This window comes from Engraulis encrasicolus, chromosome 18 (genome assembly GCF_034702125.1).
Source record: "Engraulis encrasicolus isolate BLACKSEA-1 chromosome 18, IST_EnEncr_1.0, whole genome shotgun sequence".
Taxonomy (NCBI): domain Eukaryota; kingdom Metazoa; phylum Chordata; class Actinopteri; order Clupeiformes; family Engraulidae; genus Engraulis; species Engraulis encrasicolus.
In genome coordinates, this window is record NC_085874.1 from 53,176,445 (window position 1) to 53,188,944 (window position 12,500).

Here is a 12,500-nt window from a genome sequence, read left to right on the forward strand (position 1 = left end):
AATATCCGCTATCCTATTAGTCGCCGTCTACCTCCCACCCAGCAACAACAATGGCGTCAAAAGCGAGGCACTGAACGAGCTGCATCGGGGCATCAGTGAACAACAAGATGCACACCCAGATGCCTTCACAGTGGTACTGGGGGATTTCAACCACGGAAATCTCAAAACAGTACTTCCAAAATTTCATCAACATGTCAACTTCCCAACAAGAGAACAAAACACCCTGGACCTCGTTTACACAAATCAGAAGAGAGCATACAAGGCAAAGCCCATCCCCCCAATTGGATCATCAGACCACACGACAATTCTGCTACTGCCAGCTTACAGACAAAAGGCAAAACTCACCAAACCAGTTCAGAAGGAGGTGAGAAAATGGCCTGAGGGAGCCATCTCACGACTTCAGGACTGCTTTGAAACCACAGACTGGGACATTTTCAAAACAACTGCCACCCACAGCAATCACATTGACATTGAGGAGTACACAGACACCGTGACCTCCTACATCACAAAATGCATCGATGATGTTACAGAAATAAAACACATCACTACCAGGGCCAACCAGAAGCCATGGTTCACAGGAGACGTTCACCGACTGCTGAGGGCCAGAGACAAAGCCTTCAGAGCAGGAGACGTAGCTGGCCTAAAGACAGCAAGGGCTAACCTGTCCCAGGGCATCAGGAAAGCAAAAAAGGAATACTCAGACAAAATAACAACACACTTCAAAGACAGCAGAGATGCACAGAGCCTGTGGCAGGGCATACAGGCCATCACGGACTATAAGCCTGCACCACGAAGCTGTGACAACAACACCTCTCTGCTAAACGATCTGAACAGTTTCTTTGCCCGCTTTGAAGCACAAAATGACACTCACCCACAGAAAACTCCCCCTCCCCCCCATGATCAACCCCTTTACCTGTCCTCTGCCAGTGTTAAGAGGACACTGGCCACCATCAACCCACGCAAAGCAGCTGGCCCAGACAACATACCAGGCCGAGTGTTGAAGGATTGTGCAGAAGAGCTGAAGGATGTCTTCACAGACATCTTTAACATCTCTCTGGAGCAAGCAGTCATCCCATCACTTTTCAAAGCTGCTACCATCATACCTGTGCCGAAGAAATCATCACCATCATGCTTCAATGACTACCGTCCTGTAGCACTGACGCCCATAATCATGAAGTGCTTCGAACGGCTAGTCCTGTCACACATCAAAGCCACCCTACCCCCCACCCTAGACCCCTACCAGTTCGCATACCGAGCCAAGCGATCCACGGAGGATGCAATTTGCTCTGCCCTCCATCCAGCCCTCACCCACTTGGACAATAAAGACTCATATGTGAGAATGCTGTTCATTGACTTCAGTTCAGCATTCAATACCATAATACCACAACAACTCATCAGAAAACTGGACAAACTAGGTTTCAGCACCTCCCTCTGCAACTGGCTGCTGGACTTCCTGATGCAAAGACCACAAGCAGTACGGGTAGGGAACAACACCTCGAGCACCCTGACCCTGAGCACGGGGGCTCCGCAAGGTTGTGTTCTCAGCCCCCTGCTGTTCACGCTGCTGACACACGACTGCACAACGACCCACAGCACTAACCATCTAGTGAAGTTTGCGGATGATACAACACTGGTGGGCCTCATCACCAAGGGCGATGAGACTCACTACAGAGAAGAAGTAGACCTGCTGGCCAGATGGTGCAAAGACAACAACCTCCTGCTGAATGTCAACAAGACCAAGGAGATTGTTGTCAACTTCCAAAGGGTCCAAAAACAACTGCCACCACTGACCATCGACGGCGATGCTGTGGAGAGAGTGAGCAGCACCAAGTTCCTTGGAGTGCACATCAGCGACGACCTCTCTTGGACCACCAACACTACATCACTGGCGAAGAAGGCCCATCAGCGTCTCTACTTCCTGCGCAAACTAAAGAAGGCAAGTGCTACACCCTCCATCATGACAACATTCTACAGAGGAACCATAGAGAGCGTCGTGTCCAACTGCATCACAGTGTGGGGAGGAAGCTGCACGGAGAAAAACAGGAAGACACTCCAGCGTGTTGTGAACACAGCGAAGAAGATCATTGGAGTACCACTCCCCTCCCTGCAGGACATTTACACCACACGCCTCACCCGGAAAGCACTGATGATCATCAAAGACACAAGCCACCCTGCACACAAACTGTTCAGCCTCCTGCCCTCTGGAAAGAGGTACAGGCGCCTCCGTTCCCGTACCACCCGGCTGGCGAGCAGCACAATGCACCAAGCGATCAAGATGCTGAACACTCAAACCACTCTCCCTCCACTGTCAGCCTCTAGCCAGCAAGGCCACTGACAACCCCCCCCCCCCCCCCCCACTGTCAGCCTCTAGCCAGCAAGGCCACTGACAACCCCCCCCCATCCCCCACCACCATATCTGCGACTGAACATTCCACCTGCACTACTATACTTGGGACTGAACTTTCAACCTGCACTAACTCAAAACATGCACACACACACACACACACACACACACACACACACACACACACACACACACACACACACACACACACACACACACACACACAAGCACACTGCACTTTCTGCACTAAACCCAAACATACACACACTGACACACACACACACACACACACACACACACACACACACACACACACACACACACACACACAGACACACGAACACACACACAAGACGCACACCGCACCTTCTACCTGCACTAAACACATACACACACATACACACACACACACACACACACACACACACACACACACACACACACACACACACACACACACACACTGCTGCTGGTGTACTTGACAGACCTTTTTTATATTTATTTTCTTCAAAATGCTACTATTACCATGTCAGAACGCTATAAAGGACTTTTTTAGGAAAAGCACAAAAGCACAACAAATACCTCTTAATGTATGTCCTCTACAAGTCTTCTGTTGTCCAGTCTTGCACTTTAAATGTCTGTATGAGCACTGTCTATGTCCATACTGTCTTAAGTCCATGTATAAGTACTGTCTATGTCTATACTGTCTATGTCCTTACCTTAATTAGTCTATGTCTGTATGGGAAAGCAAGAAATGTAATTTCAAATTCTTTGTATGACCAGTGCATGTAAAGAAATTGACAATAAAACCTACTTGACTTGACTTGTCTGACCGTGTGTCGTAAGCTTTTCTACACTCAAAAAAACTATTCTAGCTGGTTGTAAAATTGACACAAGTGTTGCATGCAGTTTTAACTCGATGTTGTCAGTTTAGTGAAATGAAAGTGAAAATATGGTGTTAGATTTACTAGGCAGATAGGCCTAGCCTATTCATAGATTGTGTTATGTTGAAAGAACCCAACGCAGTCAGGCAATTTCTTCAAACTACCCAGAATGCAACGCTCCAGCTTTTCAAATTGCAGGAAGGCGCGAGGAGTAAACAGACTAGTTCGCCTGCAAGGTAAGGACATCTCTTCCAATAAATCCTCAAACATGCTCTAACTCTAACCAAATGTGTAATGTGTTAATATCACAATCTTATTTTGCTGCTGCACATGCTATGTTCAAAGGTTGATGTTATTGATTTGCCAACATTTTTGTTGGGTAGTCGGGCAACATGCTGGATGTAGCTTTACTAGCATGTTCTGTGCAGAAACACGGTGTCCACCTTCTTCTTGCAAAGTGTAGGAAAAGTTAAACAATATTTTAGGTTGTTTTTTTGCTTACAGCCGCCGAGCTGGTGTTTAATGCCCTGTATTTCATGTCAAACGTGTCGACTGTGCATTGTTTGCTAGCGAGCTAATTTATTGGATGCCTGCCACCAATTCCCTTTGAATTCAGAGGGAAATGATAGCCTAACTCTGAAGCAAAAACCTTGGTTTGCCATTCCTCCGGTGAATTTATGTCATATCATCTCGGCAGGGCATGGGTTTACTTGGCAAAGCGTAACAAATTGTGATTTTAAGGAGAGATTCACACTAGAGTGTGGCTGGACGAAAGCGAGAAGACAGGACTTTCTGTTTAATTTCGGCCGCCGGTGTCAGCATTTCACAACGACAGCATTTGGTGTGCGCGGCCAGTCCTGTTCAAAATCCCCCGTAGCTAGAGGTAGAGCTCTAGACATTGGCCGAGACCAGGCAGAAAGACGTCTCGCTGCCGTTCTGCCACGCTCGTGTGTGAATCTGGCCCAGGGAAAAGAAAATCCTAATTACAACTGGTCTACATTGCGTCCTACTACAGCATGTTGCGCGTGCTCCGATGTGTTTGAGTTTATGAGCAAGCCTTTATGCGTTGCTTTGTGGACAGTGAGAGCTTTGCGGCGCATTTAGGGAAATCAGTGGAGTGCGCTTTGAAACGCACTGAGGCGAGCCATCATAAAGTTCGTCAGCTTCAGTGAGAGCCATGTTAACCCAATCCACAGTCAGACCAAATACAATTCTAAGCGGGTTCTGAATACAGACGTGGCGTGTAGTCAATCCACCTGGCTAATAAACTGGTGTTCTTTTTTTAACGTTGCACACCTGCGTAAACTGTAAGCTGCAATGAATTAGATAAGAGCAGGGGTGCCCAACGAGTCGATTGCGAGGTACCAGTCGATCTCGAGGGGAGTGGCAGTCTAGAGACATGTAATGTGACGGGGAAAATACTGTCTTTCAAAAGTAGGCTATGTAGTAAGCTGCTGGTACTACTGTATTGGTTAGATAATTAGTCCCACTGTAACACAGAATGAGGGGAAAGCATTAGGAAGTGACCGTAAGGGTATTGCAGTTGATTCATGTGTGCACACATGTAACATCGGGTGAGTAACAGAACATGTGCGCAACCATGCGTTATGACGCGGCGATATGCGAGGATCTTTGTCCAAATCGCTAGTCGCATGCATCATCGCTAACTGCGTTTACATCGCGTGCCGCGTGTAAGGGAAATGTTAGCTGACATGTATGGAATTCACTTCAATTTGTGCTGTTTCCTGCTCCAGTTGTGGACAGAACGATTGGCCAAACTCACAATAGAAAGCCTTTGCTCTGCTACTGTCCCAGAGAGCTGGGAAAAAAAACCTTCATAGAAGAAGTCACTCTTAACAAGGGTGTTAACCAATTCAATGAGTTCTCTCATTGCTCTCTCTCTCTCTCTCTCTCTCTCTCTCTCTCTCTCTCTCTCTCTCTCTCTCTCTCTCTCTCTCTCTCTTCTCTCTCTCTCTCTCTCTCTCTCTCTCTCTCTCTCTCTCTCTCTCATAGTAAAGTGAACTTAACTGGCCTACTATTTACCCATAACAAATGGTGAAGTTCTGAGCCCTTTTTAATTTTGACCACTGAAGTCATGATAATGCTTCATCATATTTTAGAAATAGGGCCCATGTGCCTACATATGCCTTTTATATACCAAATGTTTATCATTTTGAAATTGTTTCAGTTGTTTATGACTTGTGTAGGACTGAAATTATCTCTGCATACTACAAAGCAATGCAGCACTGCATTGCTTTGTAAACGTAGGCTATTCAACACACTTTAAAAACACACTGAAAAGATACGGCCATAGTAGCCTACTAAAAACATTTTGTTCATAATAATGGTGATTAATAAATGGTGATCTTAAATTTTCATACTGACATCCTGAAATTTGACTTGGTAGATCACGGCAGACCATCAACTTCAAAAGTAGATCTCGGTTAAAAAAAGGTTGGGCACCCCTGGATTAGAGTTTAGGCTACTTTATTTATGTATGCTCACTTAACCAAGAAGCCTAAATAAGGCAGTGGCCTGTTAATTCAAAATGACTAATTTTAAAACATTGATTACCATAGTGAAACAAAATGTAACTGTAAAAACTGTGTGTAACATTTGATAAATATAATCAATTACTGATATTGTTTATTACAGAAATGTACCACGTGATGCAGTAGCCTGTTGATGCTGGCAAAAGATGCAATCTGGAGGATTTCAGGGTACGTTTTACTATGCTTCAATGTTAGGTGAGATGAATGTAATGCAGTGTTTCCCAACCAGGGGTACGTGTACCACTATGGGTGTGTTTTATTTTATGAATAAAAACAAATGTATGGTCATGATCATATTGGGATAGAGAACATGAGTGAGGTGGTACTCATACTATGACAAAAATGCTTAGGGGGTACTCAAGACGAAAAAGGTTGGGAGACACTGATGTATGCCCAGATCATGTACGCCCAGAGCAAAGTCACAGGCAGTGTGCTTCTCTTGCATTCACAGACTGCCCATGCTTTTTTAAAGAGATAAGTTAGAATGCTTTGCATATCTATTTGTGTAGAGTTAATCACCAAGACAATTTCCAGAAGTTGTATCCAGGTGTCAATTGTGTCCTTGTTCTGGTGTTATTTTCAAACAGAGATGGCTCTTGCTCACTGGCAGTGACTTGGGTCATGTGAGACAGCATCAGAGCTCGGGGGACATCTCTCGCTCGGGTGAAATCTCTCCTGGAAGATTTCAAGGTATGAAATGTTTTACTCGGCTGCATCTTCTAATAGATTACTCGGTAACACTTTACTTTACGGATCGCTAATAAGGTGGTAATTTCATGTTAATTTCATGGTTATTTCATAGTTATTTCAGGGTAATAACTGTTTGTTTTTAGTAACAACAGCAAAATAACCATACAGTTTCCAGTGCATTGTGGTGACACCCACGGTGACACTTTGTTGACACACACACACACACACACACACACACACACACACACACACACACACACACACACACACACACACACACACACACACACACACACACACACACACACACACACACACACACACACACACACACACACAATGCACTGGAAACTGTATGGTTATTTTGCTGTTGTTACTAAAAACAAACAGTTATTACCCTGAAATAACTATGAAATAACTATGAAATTAACACAAAATTACCACCTTATTAGCGATCCGTAAAGTAAAGTGTTACCGATTACTCTTTATATTGGTATGTAATGATGTCCTTACCACCAACAAATTCTCTTAAGCATCAATGTGGTCTATAATTCGTCCTGCGACTTCTCAATGCGAGCTCCCATTGATATTGAAGCAATAACTGCTCCGATTATTTTTTTGACTGGAGAAATGGAATCCTGCTACAGTGTCCCAGACCTCTGTGTGCTGGAGCTCCACCAGGGGGCTAGAGCCACACACACACACACACACACACACACACACACACACACACACACACACACACACACACACACACACATACACACATACACACACACACACACACACACACACACAAGAGGTGTAAGAGATTATCACTCTTTTGTTTGGACTTTCATATGTAAATTGTTTTTTTGTGTCCTGAAAATAGACAAATAAGCTACATACTGTACATGTTGTATTTGTGTTTTATGATTTTATAGGTGTGTGCAGAGTTCTGAAGAATAAAAGTCAACAGTCAAGTTCTTCTCCAAATCTGACGGAGGCGTTCCATCAGGAAAGCGGGAATGGTTGGTCGATGCCTCCAGAATAATTATACCCATGACCCAGGTATTATGTACAAAGAGAATGTTAATTTGAATCTTGATGCCTACAATTTTGCTGATTTGTTGACAATCGAGATGTATAAACATTAAGTCAGAATAACTTGTTAAATTGTCTAACTTTTCACCTGGTGTATTTGGTATTGTGGTCGCATGTTTGAAATGGATGGTTAAGAAGGTAAAATATGTCATGGACATCAGTTAAATATTTACATGTATATCTGTCGAATTACTTTGTTTCAGGCACATCATGCTGACAGGGAATCGGCTTTGGCAGAAAGCATCCATGCCATCTACGTGATCCGCCATGAAGGTTCAGAAGCTACTGACAGTCCTGAGGACATCGGAATCATTTTCAAAGGGGTGACTGCATTTGGCTGCTTGCCAAACATCCTACCCAGGCTCCGCCCTCGCAGTGACGCAACACCTTCGGCTCTGCTACACACACTCAGGAAAACTTTGTTCAGGTACTTTCGGGTTCCCTCCACAGCAGGAAACTCCACCCACTTTGTCGGGAAGCAATCGACTTTCAGCATCACCAACCGTCCTGGCTAGAGGCGTGTTCAAGGAAGTGACAAGGTTTGAGCAGAGACGCTCTATTGGGACTAAGAAAATGTTTGGTTTAAACTTTGGCTCAGCCTGTTCGGCCCTCGACCAGTAGCAAATCATGAGAGTTGGGTCAACCATGCCGTTTGAGAATGTTGTTATGCTCTTGGTCAGACCAAGTCTCGAAGAGATTTGTAAGTCATGATAATCAGGTTACAAATATTCACTTACAGTGGCCATATTTCTTGCCCTTGTTTACGCACTAAACTTGTTATCCTCCTTGAAAGTTGTGTGTGTGTGTGTGAGTAATAATGCAGACATAATAATAACAATTGACTAGAAGTACAAATACACATTTCTACATTATTGCTCACACACAGCTTTTGGTAAAACATTACTGAAATGGCCAAACACCTTTATGCATTTTTTAATAAAGAGTCATTGCATTGAGCAGATCATTGAGAGGCTCTGAAGTCCACTACACTATTCTTAACTTGTGTGCGTGCGTACCTCCTCAAGCACATATACAGCACTCTATTTTTAACATTTTTTAAAAATGTTTTTCTTTTTTTTGACTTAACAACCTGTTAAAAACACAGCGTTAAACTTTGGCTTTTATCTAGTGGTGGGCCGTTATCGGCGTTAACGTGCTGCGATAATGTGAGACTCTTATCGCGCGACAAAGAAAATATCGCACGTTAATCTATTCTCAAAATATGGGTTTGGAGTCTTGGTATGCACATCACCAGCGTTTCATTAACAGACGCTTTCAGACTGCGCTCCAGTCGCTTTCTCCTCTCCACCTGTTGCTTCAGCAGACCTACTAAATATGAACAGTGTTTGCATGCTGAAAACATTAATCCCTCTGCCGTGGTAGGTGTTGTTTGAGTGCTTTTTCATAAGTGGTAGACTAAAGAGATGTTATTGTTTGAGGTGAAGCATATAGACATTATTGTGTGTGAGTAGCCTACCAGCCCGACATAGCCTACATTTCCTCACGCATTGCATGGAACACATAAACAACTTCCAGAAATCTTGCCTGTGCCATAATTGCAAAATATTCCGTGCGATATGCATTTTGAAGATTGTCAAACTGAAACTGCCAATATCTACTCTCGCTGAATGTTTGTGTTACATTCGCGCATTTGCGACTCAGTGAGATATTCTCATGTCAGACGGTAATAAATCTCGCGCTTGTCGCGCTTGATTTTTTTTTTTACAAACTGAATTAATTTCAAGTTGTAACTCCTCTGGCGTTCTAACTCTGAGAACAACTGTCAGGTTTAGGCAAAATCGCCGTGGACCAGTGCTGTTGGTTCTACATATCCAGTAGCCTGCCTCTGCTGAGGGCTGCTGAGTTTACTGTGCGCAGAGCTCCTCCCTCTCTTAAAGGAGCCGCTGCTCTTTTTAACAGTCAGTGACAGATTCTCTCTCTCTCTCTCTCTCTCTCTCTCTCCCCCCCCCCATTAGAAATGCTGAATTGTTGAGGTCATTTTGTTTAAATAGCCTAAATGTTTGATAGATTTATCTGTATTTGCCTCTACAACTTATAGCGCCGTTCATTTTGAAATTTCAGTAGGCCTATCTTATAACTGTAAATGCTTCCTAACATATTGGACACACTTTGCACATATTGCAGTGAGTTTTTTCATCACCAAGTATCAACATGACCATTTTTTGAAGATGAGATGCATTTTGGAAAAAAAAGATGAGCTCTGTTCTAATGCGCCATCTGTCTTAAGAAACCCCAAGGGTTTTTTCGGCATTATTTCGCTAGCGCGCCATTTCTGAATGAGCCATTTTGATATAGATTAATCTAGATTAATCTAGATTAATTTCAAAATTACAGTGAGATTAATCTAGATTAAAAAAAATAATCTATGCCCACCCCTACTTTTTGCGCACACCTCAGCTGGCAGGTGCGTCGGAGATGGCACCATGGGTCACTCAGCAATAGTTTAAAGAAACTCCCGCACACTGACCATTTCGCTCTTCTATCTTTAATAAACTTAAATTTATTAAAGAAAGAACAGCGAAATGGTCAGTGTGCGGGAGTTTCTTTAAGCAACAACACAGCGTTACAAATTTGTTGTTACTAGAATGGCAAGGACAGTCATAGTGCATTACTAAAGGCCCTGTGTTATGTCATCATAGACATGTATTATGGTAATTAACCTTTCAATGACTGTTGGTGTGCTACTGGTGGTATGGAATGTATTATTGGCCTACAACACACGTGTACGCTCTTGTATGTAAGTGTTTAAAAGGTTTTTTTTTTATTATTTTTTATTTATTACCCACAAGACAATTTTGTGTTTTGATTAATGGCCTGGGGAATGTGTTGATTAAAATAAAAATAAAAACATCTTCAACATCTTGGGTTTGTAGTGTTGTTTTCCATAGATTTATAGCCTTTTCTGTGTAAGATTAAGTGTAATGCTTTGAAATTACTTAATAAAAACATGGAAAGTATTTCCACATGATTCAATAGCACATATACAACATTATGAGCTCTTGTTGGATCAACTTGAGAGAATTGGGATAATCAAACCAGTATCAAACATGTTGGATGAACATTATAAGATCCTGTTGGATCAATTTAATTGAATCAGGTTTTGATACCCTGACTCAGTTATGTTGGATCAACTCAAGAAAGTAAGGTTACATGAATAGAAGGTAATCCTGTTAAATCAACAAAGTTGCCTAATGTTAAAAATAAGAAAGATAATCATGTGGAAATACTTTCCATAATATTCTTAAGTAAATCCAACAGAATTTTTTTTTGAGTGTTCTCTGCATATTGTACCATGTAAGCCTTGTACCGTATGTGTTTGTTTGTTTGATTGTTTAAATAAAAAACTTAAATTACAAAAGAAAATGGCATGCTGTTTTAAATCATTATTGTGCACAAGAACAATGAGGTAGTTTATCCAAAACCTCCCCATATGATGAGCTATCCCTGCGAACTGAACTAACAACTTTTTTTTTTTTAAATCACTTTTCCAGTTAAGTGATCTTCCAGTCATCCAGTACAGAAAATAACATTATCAAAATAACATTATCAAAATAACTATTTCAAAATAACATCAAAATGACAATTTTGAAGAATGACAAGAAATACATTTATCACAGAACGGTGTTAAACACAAAGGATCATATTATTAGTGTTTAGGTGTAACATGTTGGGTTTTTTTTGTTGTTGTTGTTAGCCCAACCAATAAGGCTGGATGCTATTGGTCTGTGGATTTCCTACCAAATGCCTACCAATGACAGATGGTGTGATGGTGATGCATGAACTTCGCATTCCTCTGCCCCATATATTTTGAATGAGAAGCCATTTCTCAGTGCTTTCTCATTACTCGCATGATTGTGGGTATGAAATGCGATCAGTCATTGTGGTGCATCCGCTATGCTGTTATGACACCTCCACCCTTGGTGTATAGTGTGCCTACACTAATGGCTGACCAATGACAGGTGGCGTTACTGGCATGTGGGTGTGTACCTGTAGCGACTGCAGCGAATCAGAGTTGGTGTCACAGTAGAGGATGATGTTGTTGGCCATGCTGAAGCTTTCCCGCACCCCCAGGTGGTAGAAGAGCGAAGGCTGACGAAACGCATCCGTCATCTCCACCACCGCGAAATCTGGGAAAAAAACACACACACACACACACACATTTTAAGTACTTTATTTATGCCCGCAATTCATTATATGTACTACACAGGGCTCTAAAATAACTTTCTCCATATCTAGCCAAAACAGCTAGTAGATGTTAATCTCACTACTCAAGCACACACTCACTAATGAGACAAATTGGCAAGTAAGTTTTCTTTTCTACCAGCCAAACTGAAATTTCAGCTGCATTTGGCCGGCTGGCTGGTGTTAATGTAGAGCCCTGCATGTACATAAGGACATAAATGTTACAGATCCAACAGCTCAGTCATGATCCACCAATGTGGGTCTCAAAGTAGCAGCAGCTTTAAATATACAACCAACATAGCGTCCAACAATGGAGGATATTGAACAATATTTGCCAAGTTGATGTGCCTTTGCTTTCGTAAAGCCAACCATTTTCAGACCCCTAGTGACCAGTCTTTGCAGATGTCCCACACTTCCTAAGATAAGAGCTAGGTACCCAAGGCTTCCTAAGATAAGAGCTAGGTACCCAAGGCTTCCTAAGATAAGAGCTAGGTACCCAAGGCTTCCTAAGATAAGAGCTAGGTACCCAAGGCCAGACTTCCTAAGATAAGAGCTAGGTACCCAAGGCCAGACTTCCTAAGATAAGAGCTAGGTACCCAAGGCCAGGCTTCCTAAGATAAGAGCTAGGTACCCAAGGCTTCCTAAGATAAGAGCTAGGTACCCAAGGCCAGACTTCCTAAGATAAGAGCTAGGTACCCAAGGCCAGACTTCCTAAGATAAGAGCTAGGTACCCAAGACTTCCTA

General features: G+C 42.7%; 1 protein-coding gene across 1 annotated transcript in view; it reads right to left on the minus strand.

Moving 5' to 3' along the window:
- map3k5 (mitogen-activated protein kinase kinase kinase 5) overlaps window positions 1–12,500 on the minus strand; it is a 166,528-nt gene that overhangs the window by 119,588 nt on the left and 34,440 nt on the right. Inside the window, 1 exon segment of the mRNA XM_063223828.1 lies at window positions 11,562–11,701. Coding sequence (XP_063079898.1) covers window positions 11,562–11,701 — 140 coding nt within the window.